This window comes from Pinus tabuliformis, chromosome 2_1 (assembly GCF_031772625.1).
Source record: "Pinus tabuliformis cultivar Carrire ecotype Pingquan chromosome 2_1, CPIR1, whole genome shotgun sequence".
Taxonomy (NCBI): Eukaryota; Viridiplantae; Streptophyta; class Pinopsida; order Pinales; family Pinaceae; genus Pinus; species Pinus tabuliformis.
The window spans coordinates 73,136,380-73,156,686 of record NC_142299.1 but is presented as its reverse complement, the minus strand read 5'-3'; the positions used below and the strand labels follow the sequence as shown (position 1 = coordinate 73,156,686).

Below are 20,307 nucleotides of genomic sequence, written 5' to 3'. Positions count from 1 at the left end.
AGTGAGCAGAGCAATTTGGGCAGCAGTAAGAGCAGCGAGCAGCAAACAGTGAGCAGTGTGAAAGCAGGGAGTTTTTTACGCAGTGGAAGTATTGAGCAGCAAGCAAGCAACAACAAATGCATTCAAACATGACAAAGGAACCAGAAATTTCAGAACATGTGGAGACAAATGATTTAGGACAAGTGAAAATTGCATCATTCGCCAAAGCTGGGAAGTGGGTTTGGGTCAATGCCAAACAATATCGGGGCATTTTAAAACGAAGAATAGCTCGTCTAAAATGGGAGCAAACAAGGAAGAAACTCCCTCGCAAAAAGCACCCAAACAAGTCTCCTCCACAAGCACGTGGCAACAAGAAGCCCAAAGGAAAAACCATTGATGATTTTGCCTTATATAGTCCCACATCCACACCTCTCACCTGGTCATCTGATCTTTATGTGAAAGAATTGTTAAATGCAAAACAAAGGTTGGAGGTTTTAGAAGCTAAAGGGCAAGAAAGAGATCATAAAATTCATATAATAACGGCTGAGAACAAGGCGTTAGCAGAAAGCAATAAAATTTTAGAAGAACAAGTGGCATTGCTACAGGAAGCTCTCCTGATAGGGAAGACAGAATGGCAACGCATGAAGGCGGATGTGCAAAATGTAAAGAAATCTGTAGTGGAAAGTACAGAGGTGGTGAATGTGAAATCATCCCAGGATAAAGGGAAAATGATTGTCCAAATAAACAACCACGAAGAGAACGCAAGAGAAGAAATGAAAGAAGATTCCACCAAAGTTTCTAAAACTTGGGCGCAAGTTATTAGTAATTCTGCTAATAAGGTTGACAACATGCAAGATAGTGAAGGCAAGGAAAGACAAAATAGGGCAGCAAACATAATTATTAAAGGGGTGAAAGACTATGGAAAAAATGAATGTACTCTTGACCTTGCAAGAGACTTCTTGAAAGACAAGTTGCTATGGCAAGGACAAATATACCAAGCATGGAGGGTGGGTAAGTTTAACAAGGAGAGAGCGAGGCCCATAAAAGTCATTATGCCTAGCTCACGTGATAAATATATTATTCTAAGCAAGAAGCATCTCTTGAGGGGTTCTCGTTTTTTCCTAGAAGAAGATTTAACTGTAAAACAACAGGAGGAAAGAAGAGAGGAAATTTTAAAGGTTAGGGCAGCAAGAGATGAAGGAAAAAGAGCATGGATTTATAAAGGCAAAGCTGTGATAGCGCAATTTGGACCTCCTTCCAAAACAGAGCAGCAAGTTGGTAATAAAGAAGAGGCAACAAACTCTTCAACAGGAAATCAGAAAGCAAGGTCAGTATGGGAAAACAGGGACAAAGACTCAAATGTGAGTCTTGCACGTCAAAATAAATAGCAATCAAGTCATACCCAGGTTTCCTTGAGATTAGTTTGTTGGAACTGCAGAGGTTACCCATGGAGACGAGGACCTGGGTTAGGGCCTATTGCGGAAAATAGAGACATAATTTGCCTCATAGAAACACATGAGCATGAAGGGTGCAAGACACCTTTGTTTGAAGGATACTGGAAGATGGCAGTGTGGAACAAGGCAGCAGGGAATGGCAAAGGGCACGGGGGTATCATGGTTTTAGTAAGGGAGAAAGAAGGTCGTCTCATTCAGTTAGAAAAAGAAGACTCAAATAAGCAATTCATTTGGTTCAAAATATCAGAGAATGGAAACCACATCAGAATTGCAGCATGCTATTTTGCGCCACAGGTCTCAAAAATCTACAAAGGCAGAGGGCTTGACCACAAAGATCCATTTGCAGCTTTAAAAGCGGATATTGCAACATATTCTCAGCTAGGTGAAGTCCTTATAGTGGGTGATTTCAATGCTAGGACTGCAAGTGAGCAAGCTAGCATTCTTTGTTGTAAAGATGATTGTGACCCTATTTGGCTTACAGAAGAAAGCAATCATCAGTGGGAAAGAATTTCAGAGGACAAGGGCTGCAATCTCTTTGGTGAACAATTGCTTACTCTATGTGGGGCCTTTGATTTAGTCATTTGTAATGGCTTGACTAGATGGGCAAAGTCCGGTAATTTCACGTGCAATACTTATAATGGAGCAAGTGTGGTAGATTATGTAATTTGCTCGCATGGTTTGTGTGAGAAAATGGACGAAGTTCTGGTTGGAGATCAGCTGTGGGATTTGAAATCAGATCACAAGCCAATTTATTTATGTTTCTCTTGGATTGGAAAGAAACAATTAGAGTCAAAAATTCAGCGTGTCCAACAAAATCTTCCACAGGGCAGAATTCTTTTGACCCCAGAAAATTGTAATACCTTCAAAATGACGTTAGAGAGGCTCTTTGAGAAGGAGAAAATTACAATTCACAACCTTCATAGTCATGAATTAACACATTTAATTCAATGCGCACTTGCAAAGTGCAAAAGAACAAAAATTAAGAAGTCTGAAACAAATTGCTTTCCGGTTAATGCTTGGTTTGACGAGGAATGCAAAAAGGCAAGGAGAATCTGGAAAGAGTCAAACAAGGACAACATAACGCTCAAATCTTACAAGCATTTATTAAGCAAGAAAAAGGCTGATTTCATGGTTTCAAGGAGGGAAGAACTAATCTTCCTAGGGAAAAATAATCCCAAATTATTTTGGAAAGAGCTCCAACCGAAAAAGATACAAATTGGAAATAATATTTCAGCTTCTAGATGGTTTGACTATGCAAGACAACTCTATGAGCAGGTTCCCAAGGTTGACCCTCCCCCCTTGGTCAACACGGATACTAAACTCTTCACGGTACAAGAGGTAGAGATGGGTATCAAGAAGTTGGGTGTTGGAAAAGCAAAAGACTTAGCTGAACTCCAAGCAGAATATCTAAAGTGGGGCTCAAAGATCCTTGCACCTCACATTACAAAAATCTTCAACAACATCATACAACAAGGGCTCCCCACAGATTGGACAACTAGTCTGGCAATACCTCTTTTCAAGAGCGGTGACATCAATAATCCCTCCAATTATAGGACCATCATGATAAACCCTTTGTTTGCAAAGCTATTTGGAAGCATGCTAGAAAACAAAATTAGCAAGTGGGCAGAAGAAAGAAATAAGCGTGCTAAAGGGCAAGCATGTTTTAGACCTAAGCATTCAACAGTTGATCATTGCATAACTCTAAGGCACATCATTGAAAAAGTTTGGGAGAATAAGGAAGAAGTCTTTTGTTGCTTTGTTGATTTCAGAAAAGCGTTTGACTCGGTTCCTAGGGATAAACTTTGGCAAAGAATGGAGGAACTTGGGGTTCCTAAACATTTGAGAGCAGCTGTGCATAGACTGTATGAAGAGGTGAAAGTCAAAATTAGAACTTCGGCAGGCATTTCTGAAAGTTTTAGAAGCGATATCGGGGTCAAGCAAGGTTGCCCACTGTCTCCGACCCTTTTTGGTTTATATATCGACAAGCTTGAGGAGTGGTTAAATTCGCAAGGAGGTGATGGTATCTATTTGTGCAAGTTTGTTATAAGGCTTCTTTTGTATGCAGATGACCTTATTCTGATTGCTAAATCGGCGCTTGGTTTGCAAGAGCACTTACTATCCCTTGAGCATTTTTGTAGAAGTGTGGGGATGCAAGTCAATATCAGCAAAACGAAAGTAGTGGTCTTCTCTAAGAAAAGAAAACATAATCAACATAAGTTCTACTTTGAAGGCAACATTCTGGAAGAAGTTGCGGAATACAAATACCTCGGAGTTGACTTCAACAAAAATCTAAGCTGGAATGGTTGTAGAAAGAAAAGAACTTTGGGGGGTTGGAAAGCATTTTATGCTTTTCAAAATAGGTGTAGAGAGGCAGAGTTATGGGACTGGAAGACCACTCAAACTCTTTTTGGGCTTCTAGTGATTCCAGTGATTCTATATGGTTGTGAACTGTGGGCTAGTAGTACTTCCGACATGCAGTGGAGACAAATTGAGAAAATTCAGAAGCGTTTGATTACAAACAAATTTAAGATCAAAAGTGCAGTGCCTTATGATATCTTGTTAAGTGAAACAGGGGCTGCTCCTATTGAAGCAATTGCTATGGTGCGAGTCATAAGTTATTTAAAAAAAATTGAGCAAATGGAAGATGGTAGATGGCCTAAGGTTGTCTTTAATGATAGATTGTGCAAGAGCAAAAAAACTTGGATGCAACAAAATAACAAATGGTTTAGTAAATGGGATATTTGCTTGAACGCGTGCCCCATAAACAACAAAGAGATAAAAGCTTTTGTTATGGAAAAGTTCCACAAACGTACTTGGGAGAAGGAGCTAGGAAGAAAGAAAAATTACTATATTGAAGTGTTTAATCCCACTCATAATCATCAACCAAAAGCATACATAGAGGCCAATATCTCTTGGAAAGCCAAAATTCTTATTGCTCAGTTAAGGACTAATTCTCATCAACTCCGTTGTGAAACAGGGCGCTGGAAAAGGCCAAAGGAAGTGTGGGAGGAAAGGGTATGCATTTTTTGTTCTTCCGGAAAAGTGGAAACAGAAAAACATTTTATTTTAGAATGTGAGGCCTTCAAAGACAACAGGGAAAGTTACGCAGATACGCTGGCAGCTAACTCTTGGGATAATCTATTTAACGAGGGGTTTGTCGAGAAGACGGGAGCATTTATTGTGAAGCTTCACAAAAAAAGGGCCGAATACATCAAGCAGATGAAAAAGCAATCTGTCCCATAGGCTATCTTTAGCCTCGTGGACGTTAAAATAATTTCTTCTTCTTCTTCTTCTTTATCTAACATTTCCATAGCTATCGAAAAAAACACTCCTTCCCACTTTACTCATAAAATAAGCATAGGAACCATTTCAAAATAAAGAGGCTTCACTGCGTTGCAGTGCGCACTTATTTAAGTGGTTAAATCTCGGACTCGGAACGAGAGTATACAGTGTTTACCACTGTTTAAGTAGACAAAGGTCGGACTCGTACAGTCGTAAGGATAGGGATGGCTTGGAGGTGCCAGAGAAATTCATATTGCCTACGAATATGGCATATGCATACGCTTATATAGCATATTCTTTGCGATAAGAGAAGATTAAGGACCAATTGGACGCCGAGTTCCGCATCGTCAAAGAAGAAGTCGATCGCCGTTCATTTTAGCGGCGGGAAAACGGCAAAAATTAAGCTAATAAAGCTGAGGAAACTGATTATTAATTCTCTGAACTTCAGAGAGCAGAAGGCGCAAAATGATATTGGATTCGGTCATGTCCACGACAATCTCCTCATCTGTGCTCTCATCAGGTGAATACAAGTATTACTGCCCTACAGTATTGTATGTCTCGATGCCACTAAAATTTTTGCGATTCTTTCAATTTGATTTGAGAATGGCACCATTGGGTGTTGATACAACTTAGCAGCATAGGATTCTAGGTTATTGGAGTGATCAGTAGATGTCCCCTTCTCTGGTACTGCTTCTTGCAAATTCATAATCTTATATTTTCTAATTCTGTTTGTAGGTTGCAATTCGACAGTGGTGTGTCAGGGTAAAGAGGAATTTGGGTGGTCCCAATTCTGTAGTCAGGTTAGCTGGAAAAGAGTATGTTGTCAACTCCCTAGGTCGACACTGGGAGGAAGGAATCATGGTGGAGATCATGGTGCCATTAGGTGAGGATTTAGATCACTATTAATGTTTATACTGACTTGGAAAATAAATAAATTGCAAACTTCCATGGACTTATAATTTAAAATGGGTGATTTCTCAGGCCCATTTCAAAATTGTCAGTCCCGTGTTATAGCTTTTCTTGCATAAGCACGCTTTTGATCATAGACTGCACTCCTATTTTAATCAAAATTGTATTACACCACCTCCGTTCAATGACCATTATGATTTTTTAATATTTAAAAATTGTCCTTGGATTTCCAACAGTTCAAACTTGTTCTTTTTCAATGCCTTGTGAAGATTTTTGCTGTTGAAAGAGTACATATGGGATCGAAGGAAACAAGCAAGCATTCTAAGGAAATTGCAAAGGATTAACAATTGTGAAAATGCTTAATTAACCACATTGCAGAGTTGTATACACAGAGTACCGTGAGAATAACACCAGTATCTGTTTACACAGCGAGAATTACAGCATTACGTTCCAACCAAAAACCAAACCAAGTCCATTAGTCACTGGTGATTCAGTTCTAAGTGTTATGGCAGGACCGCGGGCCAACTGCCAAAACATTCTATCAAAAAAACTTGTAAGCCTTACATTGTAAAAGTCAGTGAAAATACTACGATTGTGAATGCTATTTTTTTAGCATGTGCTACAGGCATTGATGTTAACGTTTATCTTATCTGCACTTGCGCATCTTGTCCAGCTGACATCCATCTCTCGACTCTGTTCCAGTAAATCAAGATGGGGAGACCCAATCCCTGCTTTGCCGCCTCCTTCAATAATGTATCTCATCATCGTTCTGCCTTGGACAGCAATCGTCATCACAGTCCAATTACATATGCAATTGGCAATGACATTGAGGAGCTAGGCTTCTATTGTGGGAGACACTGGGTTGGCAGCTCTGCAAATGCTGCACTCTTGCCAATGCCCTAGCTATGGAAAATTTCACATGGTCCTTTTCTGCTTTTGCATTCCACTAATGGAGGAGAAGTGGAAGATGCCTGCCTGCAAGGATAACAGAAAACAACGAGGTGTACAACCTTCGTGCATACATTTGCTTAACATATAGTGTAGATAAAATGAAGCTTGAGGTTAATGTGATTATTGATCAGCATGGAATCATGGATGCATCAGTGAACTATGTACGGAGCACATTTGAAAGACACGAGAGGTTAAATCCCCTCAAATGCACTCTTAAGCAAGATTTATACACCCCTAAATCCCACCTTATTGTGCTGCAAATTAGATCCGGATATTCACTGTTTGTTACATCCAAAACCAGATCTGAAACAAGACTAAAATTTGCTTTTTAAATCCCAGAAATAAGTTGTATAAGCAGATTTATACAAGATTGTAGACCCATTTATCACACAGCCAATCAGATCTAGAAAATCGGACCTAGATAAACTTAATGGTTTTATGTTGGTGAGAGGACCTAGCTTATATGTTGAGGAGGATGAAATTGCAGAGCAGACGATTTCTATACTACATTGATATTATTGGGCATGAGGATTGTTCCCACAAAATCAGCAGCCTAGTGCAAAGCCTCATTGGGCACTCTAGCTTTAGGGCAACAATGAGATCAGCCACCACTGTCACCTTAGTGGCAGATCCTTTGCTGTTTTGTGGTTGAATATTATCCCCACAAAGGAGGATTCCCCAATAGGCCGCAGAGAAGTAACCCAAGGAATCCCAGGCTAAATAGTAAATACTAAATACCCTTTTAGCGTTGAGTTTTTTGTAGCTTGGGAGGTCTTCTTCCATGTTTTGATGTCGTTCATGGGGGGACAAAGTTATGTCTCTAGGAAAGTGACTTTGTAATATAAAGTGTGTTTAATATTATTAAGGTGAGTTTTGTACTTTGTAATTATAAAAGTGATTTTTATAATTAATGACTTAAAAGCTGCATTTGGTGAGCAAATTGAATAAAGTGTGTTCAATAAGTGATTAAATGTTAGTCCTAGATCTAATATAATCTGGGCGATTAAAAAAGTGGTTAGGGAGGTTAGGGTTGAAGCCATTGGGAAAAAGTACAAAGTGATTTTTTGGAGAGAAAAAGACATTGAGTGAGAGAAAGAAAGTACATTCATGCATGAGTAATTGAATGCAAAGAGAGATTGAGCAAAGAGAAAGAGGGTTAGCAAGGAGGGCATACATTTCAAGGAAGAACGCAAACCTAGACAACCATACAACAATCCGTACAACCTACAACCTCGTTGTACAGGGGTAAGGAGGGCACATAAATCGATGGACTGATTGATGATGTGAAAAACAAGTAGGAGTGAGTGATGATGTGAGCTTGAGTGCAAATTTGACTAAGTATGAATGAATCATGATAGATGAAGTGCAAAAATTGAATAAATGGGAAGAAAATCAAATTGGTGAGGAGAGTCGTCGCAGCAACGACCATCGGTGCAAAAACAAAGAAATTGATGCGACACTTGTGAAAGGCAAACAATAACTTGAAACAACACTTCTACAAGTTAAAACAAGTTGAAACGCCAACAACCATGAAGAGAAATAAGCAAAACAACACTCACATAAGCGAAATGACAACAAGCGACAAAAAAGGTGGCAAAAGGCGATAAAAGCAAAACTCACCCAAAAAAACAACGACAAATCCACCGAAGGTTTCTTGATCTCTTTGGGAATGCTAGAGCTTCGAGATTGAATGCGTAAATGAGCTCTAGAGGTGTCGATTGACTAGATTTGATCAAATGAAGTTTTATGATGCGCATGCCTAAAATCAAGGAAAAAACGACACTTGGTGGAAACTTCTAAGAATAGTGTGTGTGCCTCCTTTGGGATACTAATAATGGATCCCTACTTCTGAGGGATGCTTTTTTCTGTTTAGTTTTCTTGCTTTTTAGGGATACTTGGCATGCACACTGTCGGGGAAGACTACGCAGTTTTGGGGAACTGGGCAACTTTCTGGCTCAGTGCACTGCGCAATTTCTGAGCTTATTAAGGGTTGCACAGTTTCTCGGCTTAGTGCACTGCACAGTTTCTGAGCTTAGTGAGGGTTGCAAAATTTCTCGGCTCAGTGTTGAGCTGCCTCCCATGACTGCGCAATTTCTGAGCTCAGGGTTGACAGCCAGTTAGGACTGCGCAATTCTTATCATCAAGGCTGCGTGCCCTCAAGGATTGCGTAGTTTCTGGAGGCAAGCCCAGAATTGTTGTGAGACCACGTTGGTAGATCAACTTGTGACTTAGAATAATCAACTAAGTTAGCAAACACAAGCGAAAATGAAAAGATAAGTCTCAGTCGAAGCATGAATACTTGGATTGGTGCAAGATGAGTTCCTGTAGATAAAAGGAAGGCTCCAAAATTGAAGCATATGCAAAATTTTGGAGGGTGGTTGTAGCCACTACAACATGACCATAGATCCTGGAATGGAGTAGCTCCTTACTTCCCATAAATACTTGAAGTAAAGTTACCCCACTCCTCCGGTAGTGCATCTAGTACAACTGTAGTCATTTCTCTATCAGACATGACTTCTCCCAGATCTTGAAGTTGATCCCTGATTTCAAATATCCTCATAAAGTATGAGGCTATTCCATCTTCCCTTGACATTTTCAACTTGTAGAGTTCTTGCCTTAATGAGACAACTTCTCAAGTAGTGCTTACGGAATACAACTCTACCAATTTTTCATAGATTTCTTTTGAAGTTTCAAGTTTGGATACATATGGGATGAGGGGATCCTTGATGGATTCTATGAGAATCCTTTGAGCCCTAAATTCCTCTTTCATATGCTTTGCAAGATCTTGAGCATCTTCCTTTCCTGGTTTAGTGATAGATCCTTTGACATGTTCCATAACCTCATTTTCAATGAGATTCAGATCTGTCCTTTTCTTCCATGCAAAATAGTTTGAAGCCCCAACCAATTTGTTGTTTTCCTTGCAAAAGGACATTTTGACATATTGACATGTGGACATAAATATACTTACTTGATAGGATGCTCCTTCTCCTTGCTGCTTCCTTGATGTTAATGATGATATAGAGAATAGAAAATTTCTCCTTGATGAAGATAATTTTCTTCAATAATGATCCTTGATCCCACAGAGGGGGAGATCCTTTGGACCCTTTGATGGTGGTGTCTTTGTTGATGAAGATCAATGATGACTTTTTGATCTTCAATGGTAAGGATCTTGCTTCAACGAGAGAGAGATCGCCTTAGAATCTTGATGACAATGCCTTTTGATCTAGCTTCCTTTGCATGAATAGTCTTCAAGATACTTCAACTTCAAAGTGATTGAGAGCGGATCCCAGGGATGCTTCTTTGATGATGACATGATCTTGATCGTGAAGTGTTTCTCTTAGATGAATAAACTTCAAGCTTACCTTGATTTGTAGATCTCTAGTAGATGTAAGGTTTCGGCCTTCTTTTCTTGATGATGATCCCAATACTTTTTTGTAGGCTTCTTTGATCTAGGGTTATGATGCTTCCTTTGTAGATCTTGACTTCAAGATGATCTTCGCTTTGATGTCTTCCTTGAGATTTGATCCTTGAGTGTCCCTTGATAAGATGCCCTTCCTTGACTTAGTCACCTTAGCTCTGATACCATGTTGAGAAATCTAGGGCATCAAGGTTAAGTGATTTCTCTTCTGAATGCTTTTAAGTTTTTACTTCTCAGATTAGGATCTTCTTTTACTTATGTTATTATAATGTTATTCTTCATCAAACAACTGCCAAAGCATAAACCATAAAGAGACAAGAGACACAAAATATAGGCTATCAGCCAGGGCCAAAATCTCTCCCACTTGAGAGGAAAACCTGAACAAATTCTTCTTCTTATAGAGACTTCAATTGACGAATACCAAGACCAAGACCCTTGACCTATTTGCCACTCCAAGACCAAGACACAAAGCCTCCTTGATGAGATCCTTTAGTCAATGATAGTCAACCTTCTGCTCCTTTCTTCTTCTCGGCTTCTCTTCAACTTTGGCTACCTTCTACTTTAGACCTTTACTAGTTTTGGCCTCCTTGAATTAGGCCTTCTCTTTTGCATAGGGACTCCTTCTAGCTTGCCTCGGCTTCCTCTTAAACTTGCCCTACTTCCAATTCGGCTACCTAAGAGGACTGTAATTCCTCTCGGTTCTTTCTGCAGCAATGTCCTCTTCCTTCTTTGCACATGTGTCCTAAAACAGACCCAAAACAGATCCAAATGATACCAAAGACCTCGCTCTCCTTCTCTCCCTTCTTCGCTGATGATAAGTCTCCTTCCTAAGTGATCTTCACACCTTTTGATTTCAGACTTGCTTCACCGAAAATTGTGTGTTTTGAAATGAGGCCAAGCTGCCTATTTATAGTCGTTGGAGCCTCCATAATGAGCCGACATGAATTGAAGGTGAGCCGATGTGTCCTTTTGAGAGATTTCATTATTCTTTTGAAGCTGACTTGAAAGGATATGTTTGTGCTTGTCTTGGAGGGTATTTTGACTCTTTTAATGACTTATACAAATATGTAACATGCCTAAGAAGGGTCCTTCATACATGACATTGACTCAATTTGACTTTTATGACTAGATGACAAAATATAAGGTTCACAATGGGAACCTTAACTAAAATAAAATTTCTTGATCATGAAACCCATGATTCAAGTACAACAAAATAATTTTATTTTCTTCTTTTCATCAATTACATAAAATCACAATTACACATTTCATTATGAAGACCGAACCTAGTTACACTTTTCAACACATACAACTTTGTCAACATCAACTTTAAATTTCTCAATGCAGAATAGATTAGCATCAACATGGATCCAACGAGGCAATGTTCATCACATGTTATTATTATTAAAGCATGCCTGTCTCATGTCATCGGTACATAGATACCCCTGAGACTGGCTAGTCAGAACAATTCAAAATGCTTAAAGACAAAGTGTACCATGTCAACAATATGTGTTTGAGCCACTAATCTAGCATATCACCTTCTAAGAGCCCTTTAGAGTACGATATAATACGTGCCTTAGATGCTTTCCAAGTACTGATGTGATGTGTCACCTTTGATCAACTGCAACATACCATTCCACTCACAACCAAGCATCATTATCATAGAAGCATCTAATACTGTCAAGTATATATCATCATCAAGCATGTAACATAGTAAAAGGATCATTGCCTCATCAATATTTGTCATAATCACTGTCAAGCTATATCATATACCATATCACTAATCAGTGTTTACAATTCAACGAAACTTCTTTGCAGACCCAATACTACTAACAATTTAATTATTATCAGGGGTTACAAAATCGCAACTCTGTCTAGCAACACCAGACTCAACATTATAAAAAGGACAAGACAGGATACAACAATAATTTGTTGTGTCAAACTATTAATTTTAGTTAACAATGGTATGTTCTATGCTTAGCACAATTACTTCAATGTTCCTTAAGCAACCCAATAGCAATTTCCAATTTAGATTTCCAGTAGCAGTCACATTAACCATTAATCACATTGACAGTAAAAGTACATAGAACATAAAACAATATGTAGAAGACAAGCGAAGACAAGAGGACACCAGATTTGGCGGATACTAGGGAAAAACCCCAATATGGGGAAACCCTTTGATCAATTCTTCTTATTATTATATCAAAAGTTCAGCAGAGAGAGAGTACAAAAGTCAAATTGACTTTCCAAATTCAAAGTCAAAACAATCATGTCAATTTATGCAATCAACTGTAGTCAAACTTCAGCCCTAACCAAAAATTTAATGTTGGTCAAATCAAGGGAGTATTCAACAGCTTCAGAGTACCAAGGCAGAAAATCAATAGGCATAGGATTACATTCTCTATTCTTAAGACCTAAGACAAGTGGTAGAGCATTCCAAATTCAATTCCAAGGAATTTGACTCAAGCAACTCAACAATTCGAGGCAACCACCCAACATATTTCAAGTAATCAAAGACATGCTACTACTAAAATTCAACACATGGCATAAGTTGAGCGTAATTTGGGTATCAACAAACAAAGGCAGAACATCAACACTAGTGAACCAATTTTAGATTTCAAGGCACAACACTTGCAAACAGTTCAAAGTTTCTAGAAGATAAATTAGAGATATTATTTTATTTTTAGTTATTGTTCAGGATTTTATTCTAGAAATATTGTAACAGTTTAGGAGATATTTATTCTATATATTGTTTTAGTTGTAATGTTCAAAGGGTTGGCTTTTGATGCCAAAGCCCTGTCACTATTGTAAAGCTTTTATTACAGAAATCAATATCATAATTGAAGTATTCTAGCTCAAGTTCTTGATAGAAATTGTGTTTCTTGTATGTTTTTCTAGTGCTTTCATATCTTATTTCTGCACATGTTCAAAGTACTATAAAAGATCTAGGTAAGAATAGATTGAGTGTCAATCTCTCTGAAATCCCCTACAAAGTTATAATCATTTAAAGAGATTAATTAACTAGACAGTTTGTCTTGGTTACTTTCTCTACGTCTATTAACAGTTGCCTTCTGTCATCTCTTGAATGTGTTTTGTTTGGCTGTAGAAATCTTCTACACACATCCATTATATCTGGTTGATTAAGTATTCAATATGACTGCTTAATTATCATGAATTCCTTTATATTCTTCTGTCAAATCCTTTAAAAATCATGGTTTTTTTTTTTTTTTTTTTTTCAAATTGGATGCTGGCACTTTGACCAAGGACTTTCTAAGAGAGGGATTTATTCATAAACAGAGATTGGACAATCATTAGCAACCACAAAAAATAAATCATTAATCTGGCCATTGTGCTTCATAGGCTGCTGTCTAGTGACAGTGAACAACGTTAAACAAAGCCTTGTAACAATTGAGGGAGCCCTCTCTAGTTCAGGGGCCAGCTTGAACCTAAAGACTGGTCGAGTTGGTTTCTTGACATAGTTTTTGCAGCCAAGAACTGCCTACGAGAAACAAGAACAACAGATCCTCCAAAAGACATACTAGACTCACGCACAATAGCTTCCACAACTTAGTCCATACCCCAGGATCCACGGTAGCTGCAACGATACTCAAAGGCACATCAGAATCTACGTTCAAAGGATAGATCATGCTTTATGGTACTAAAGATGAGACACAGGTCACAAGATATTTCTGCAAAACAATGCTATGCCTCCATGATGTTACTTCAACATCTTACAAACATTGTGGTTATAAATGCTCACTATAGCACGACGAAAACCACACAACATTCACTTATACCCAAGCTCATTCATAAAATAGGTAGATCTTCAACAACTCATTGCTTGCATTCCATTGTGCCTCTGGAGACCCGAAGATATAAACATAGAAACACATATTTCTTCTTGCCTTAAGAAATTTGCTTCAAGTTTGTGATTTAGAGCAACTTAAGAGATGATTTTCACGGTGCCCAGACTCAGTTTCTACCTCCACAAAAATTTCAAGCCCATAGTCCAAAACATTCTAAGGTAATAGAGCTGCATAGCAGGAGTCACAATTGTTGAAAAAGTACATGTTGTCTCTGTCAAAGATCTAGGTCCGATTGCTTAGTTTATAGCCCAAAAGTCTGCCGTAGAGGATAAGGCCGTAGGGATAATGAGCTTGGATTAGGTAAAACATTCCTTCAACATAATTATGTAACAGGTCTGCGTTAAAGGTGACCGAATATCGTCAAGAGTCCTGAAAAAAACTTTGGACTAGTCACAAAGTCCAACGCATGAATTTTTTGGTGATTAGGGCTTGAGATGCAAATTGTGAATGTCATTAGAAGGAGCCGCATCTTGATTCTCGAGATTTATCTTCAACCTTGCTTAAAAGTTCAGCTTCGAGACAACCACTGTGACAAACCAATGATCCAGGAGAAATTTTAAGGATGAAAATTTATGTTAAAATTTAGAAAGCTTGCGAATCTCACTAGTGCATAATATGAAATTTGTAAAATGTTTGGTAGTGTTTTTGTAAAAGTATTCAAATTTCTAATAATTATATATAGCCTCTATATACAATTTTGGCAATTTTTAAGGTAAAACAATTTTATACTGTAAAATTTGGGGAATAATTAGAAAAAATGGAAATTAACGAATCTTTTTTTTGGAAAAAGCAAGGAAAATTAGCCTAGTTGCGAATATTAGCTCCTAAAATTTTCCTCGGACCAATCCTTGCAGAGAAGAAGGCTCATCAAGTTAGCGTCCATGAAATATGTCATAAAGGGCTTCTTGAGATGAATACACTTCAGATTTTCAAACGCTGACCTGTGCCAAAAGAACAACGAATCCCATGAGAAAAATATAGCCCAAAACAGTCCAAAACCCTTCCAATGCTAGGCTGCAAATGTATCTGTTTCAGATGCGCGCAGTCCATGCCTTGGAGAGTTAACATGTCTCTCTTTTATAGTGAAGGATATGCCTTTCATGAGAGGCAGCCAACCTAATTTTAGGAGGGAAAATTAACTTTTAAAATTTGAATTTTAAATCCTATTTTGGAGCCAAAACTCACATGAGAAAATTTCAAATTTTAATTTGAGCCAAAACCCTTTCTAATTTTGGACCATTTTGAATGTATCCTCAATTAATTAAATTTAATCTTTTAATGAGGAACCCTCATAGAATTCAACACTTAACTTTGGCCCATTCTTTTAATGAAGAACCCTCATAGAATTCAACGCTTAACTTTCTCTCTTCATCAAATCTAATGAAACATGCCATAGAGTAGCCAATATGAAATTGCCACGTCATGTCCCTTTGGGGCCTTTGACTACACGATGGGGTAAACATCTTTGACTGGGCATATCTCTCAAACCGTGAAGGCCTAGGAAGCACTTAACATATCAATAGAAATGGCTTGACGAGGGCTATCAACCTGGAGGGATCTCATGCCAAGAATCATGACGAATACGATCAATAAGTGCGAGATAAGTGTGGGGTATGATCATCTTCCCAAGATATCCAAACCCTAGAGCTATGGTTTCATCCATGCATTATCTCATCCATGTGATATCTTTGAAGTTTTGGCCCTGTAACAACTTTGAAATTTCGGACGTGTGAACATAAATAGGGCAGAAAATCTCGATTTCCTCTCTCTTTTGACCTTCGCTCTATTTCCTTTGACTTTTGCTCTTTCTTCCTTGACTTTCGCTAGTTTTTCCTTCTCTTCTTGGCATAAAAATTGAAGTGATTGAATTGGTGATGAATGAGGTTGAATTTCACTTTAGTTATACAAGTCCAGGAGGTCGAATGGTTGCCTCTTCTAGGCCGACTTGTCTAGGAGGGCCGACTTGGTCTTGTGGATGACAAAATTGACTTTTTTACTCAAATAAAATGAATTCTCTTTTTCTTAGAAATAGTACAAATGGGATTTTGACTTAATAATATTTCTTTGACTCATGACTCAAATAACCCTACAAGCATGAAGAACATGCTTTGACTAGAAAATAAAATAATAATAATGAATGTAATAAATGAATATAATAAATATTTCAATAGTACATTTGAGTTACATTATGAAGACCAACACTAGTTATACTTTCAACACTTAGGAGAGCTGTTATGAATATAATTCATAACACGTAAATAATTAAAATAAATGTAAATATTAAATAATCAAATATTGATTATGTTAAATAGTCATTAAGTTAAGTGAAAAGGCATGCCTAAAAGACATGCCTAGTCATGAAATGACACCTGCTTAGGTATATATATGCGGGTCCTCATTGTAACAATCATCACTTATACATTTTATAGATATAATAAATTATTATTACAAATACCTCTGGTGTATTTTTACATTCAAGTCTCCAAGCTATCGATTTTCATGCTTCAGTGGTATTGGAGCTATGGCGCACAATATAATCATGTTGGTCTTTGAACGTTGTTCGCCGCACAATGTGCCATTACGTTCACGTCCTGAATGCGTTGAGCAGTTTAGTAAAATTTAAGAAGCATTTCAGCGTTTAGAAAAATCATTTGTTGAAGTTAAAGCATGTCGTAAGGAAATCGATAATAAGGAATATAATAGCGACAATGAAGAAACGAAACTAGGTGAAGCAGGGGAAGAAGATTTTGATGAATATGAGAATGATATAGATCAAGAGGATGATCCAAATAAAGATGATGAAGGTGTGAAGATTACTGATTCTGATGATAAAAGGGAAGTGAAAATAGTTGATTCTGATAATGGTGATGAAGAGGAAAATGAAATGAATGGAGAGAGAAGTGGAGGAAATGAAGTTAAGGATGTAAATATAGTTGATGATAATGAAAATGAAAATGTAATAGATAATGATGAAGATTATGTAGATCAAGATGATGATCTGGAGGGGGCTTATTGCATTTTGGAATGTCCTAATGATGGTGCAGAAAATCTTTCAAATGCAACAATAACATCAACTCCTAATTACTGTCCTAATAGGTAGGCCATTGTCCCAATGAAAATGGAAGCCTTCAATATATGTTTTCTTTTGAAGTCAGCTTGTATAGTCTACAAGTCCAAGCCCCGTAGTCATTATGGGGATAACAATGATGGCTTTGAAGATGACACTATAAATTCAGAGAGCCATTTTTCCTATGATTCTTTTCAAACAATTTCAAGCATCTCTTGTCAGGTTTCCAAGAAAGGGGATGACACAAGGATCTCTTCTGACAAGCATGCTACTTCAACTAGCATGTTGAAGGATAATAAGCTATTATTGGATTATCATGTTGAAGATAGACACACTTTACATTTGGTGGTTCGACAACCTGTTCCACCTTCAATTTCATTGTCTACAGCAGGGCCAAGTGGAAGTGAGGGAACTTCTGAACAACAAGGAAATGATAAAGCTACAGGTGTAGCCTGTAACTGGGTTGGCCAGGCTTCTCATATGTAGTATTTGGAACTTTCAATCTTCAAGATCAAGGTGATGGAGGTTTTCTGGATCTTAATAGGATACTTGCTACTGTGCTTAATTCTATTGGAATGGGCAGCCCAACTCCTGTGAATGTTGGTGTGGCAAATGGGCCAATGGTAACAAGGTCTATTCTAGCAACTCATGGTCAACAAGGAAATGGTTTAGAAGGGCAAGACCGACAGGATAATTCAAGTGATGGAATGCCCACCAGTAGAGACTCAGATGTCAACCATAAAAATTACAGAGATGGAAAGCCCACACTCAGAGAATCTCAAACCAGCACCAAGAGTTATAAAATAGAAATACCAATGCCCATTAAAGATGGGGAAACCAGTAGACAGAAAAGTTTATGTAGAGGTAGAAAACCCATACACAAAATCCTTGCAAACTGGTGGAAAAATAGAGGTAGAGATGAATCATCGATTCATCAATCTGCTGAAATCAGCCAAACGAAGTGCAAAGATCAAACTTTGCAGATTAATTCTGAAATCAGTCAGTCAAGTTATAGACATATAAAATGCTTTAAAATAAGAGAGCAATGTAGAGATGAAACAATATCCACTGGTTACAATTCATCATTCACAGGCGATGAATTTGGGGATCCTCGGGATAAATCGGGTGTTGTGGAGCCATTTTATGAGAATAAAGATTATGCTAAAACCATAAGGCAGCTTGTCAGACAGTTTTTTACAGGGCAGAAGAAACGATCCCGCAAGCAATCAAAAACTCAAACAAAACTCTGGGTATCTTTGATATTCCCCAACATGGTGAAAGGTCTACTGTTAATGGGTAGGAAAATATTTTCTTCTCCTTTGCTAACAAAATCAGCAAAGCAACATATTATGCGCACAAGCTCCATCGAGGACGAATACAGGATTGGGTGGCACCTGAGTGACCAGCGCAAGTTGAAGGTGAGGATCTGTTTCTGTAAACTAATTGGCACTGCCTTCCACTACAAAACAATCATTTCTAACCCCTTGTTCAAAGAGAACGACTGGGACAATGAGACCAACACCATTTTTAACGGATTCACTTGTTGCCTCGGCCCTCGACATCCTTGGTCAATCTGTTTCACTGACTCGACAAACCCCATCACCTGTGCCCCTGTGTCGAACGTTGTTCTAATTCTCTGCCCACGCACTATTTGTTCCGCTGCCAAACTAACTCTGCCATTGTCGTTGACCACCATAAGCTACCTGTTAAATTCATACTCGTGCCTGATAGCCACTGTGCCACTGTACTTAGCACGTTCGGCCTTGTTCGTATTGCTTTGCCCCAACAGTGCTAAAAGATGGGTTTCGGTCAACGCACTAGCAGCCTATCTCTTGACAGCCTTGTCCCCATCAAAAGACGCGCCCGTTTCCTCCATCGCGTCGTTCGACCAGTCCGAGTCACGTTTCAGCTGCCTGGCAGGAGTCATGCAGTATTGCTTTCGAGTGGAACCATGTATATATATATATATATATATATATATATATATATATATATATATATATAAGAACTATGTTATATAGTTATATGAAAAAATTAACTTAGGGTTATTTAATTAAATTGTTATAAAAAAGAAGTTATTATTGAAAAAATAAAAAAAACTATTGTTTTGAGGCTTTTGCGATTAGTACTTTGTGTATAGTTTTCTTCCGGAGTTCTCGCATCCATAATTGTTTGAATTGACGTTTCGAGCCATCCACCGTGGCTCATCATCAGGATAAATCAGTAAGTGTGTAGGACAGATCTCTTAACATTCATTTCGATGAGATTTGTCCTACACACTTACTGATCTATCCTGATGATGAGCCACGGTGGATGGCTCGAAACGTCGATTCAAACAATTATGGATGCGAGAACTCTGGAAGAAAACTATACATAAAAAAAACTATATCAAAAAAAGTTATTATTAAAATAAAAATTATTATATATATCTATATATATATATATATATATATATATATATATCTATATATATATATATATATATCTATATATATATATATATATATATATATATATATATATATATATATATATATATATATATATATAACTTTGGATTCAAAACAAGGATACTAGCGAATTATACAGAAGGAGGTACCAGTGACCAATTATTAAAAATGACGTGAGCCAGATGAAGACAATTATTCGAGGTTAAGGTGAAGGAAACTATCAACAATACAACTTTGAGGACAAAGCTTCTGAAGGAAGGAGCTATGTTACGAATATAATTCATAACACGTAAATAATTAAAATAAATGTAAATATTAAATAATCAAATATTGATTATGTTAAATAGTCATTAAGTTAAGTGAAAAGGCATGTCTAAAAGACATGTCTAGTCACGAAAGGACACCTGCTTAGGTATATATATGCAGGTCCTCATTGTAACAATCATCACTTATAGATTTTATATATATAGTAAATTATTATTACAAATGCCTCTTGTGTATTTTTACATTTAAGTCTCCAAGCTATCGATTTTCATGCTTTAGTAACAGTTTTTATGCTTCAGGATGACAAAATTGATTTTTTTTACTTAAATAAAATAAATTCTCTTTTTCTTAGAAATAGTACAAATGAGATTTTGATTCAATAATATTTCTTTGACTCATGACTCAAATAACCCTACAAGCATGAAGAACATGCTTTGACTAGAAAATAAAATAATAATAATGAATGTAATAAATGAATATAATAAATATTTCAATAGTACATTTGAGTTACATTATGAAGACCGACACTAGTTATACTTTCAACACTTAGGAGAGCTATTCTCCTATTCATGTTCTTCCAGCAGGCGACTAGCAACCCCTGACAGCTACCTTGTAGCCAATGTGATGTGCCACTTTATTTATGCCACTTGCATCACTTGTATGTTTCCTC

The 20,307-nt window shown here is 37.5% G+C and overlaps 1 protein-coding gene across 3 annotated transcripts in view; it reads left to right on the top strand.

The window, feature by feature from the left end:
* Positions 1–4,857: 4,857 nt before the first annotated feature.
* Positions 4,858–20,307, top strand: part of LOC149198838 (uncharacterized protein At3g49140-like) — a 200,554-nt gene continuing 185,104 nt past the window's right edge. Inside the window, exons 1-2 of one of the 3 annotated variants that reach the window (XR_016253736.1) lie at positions 4,858–5,235; positions 5,451–5,598. Coding sequence is in view for 2 of the 3 variants with exons in the window: in XM_089402182.1 (XP_089258308.1) it covers positions 5,181–5,235; positions 5,451–5,598 (203 nt within the window). In the remaining variant the exon portion in view is untranslated. The remainder of the gene's footprint in view (positions 5,236–5,450; positions 5,599–20,307) is intronic. The other 2 variants (XM_089402182.1, XM_089402183.1) reach the window with 2 other exon arrangements.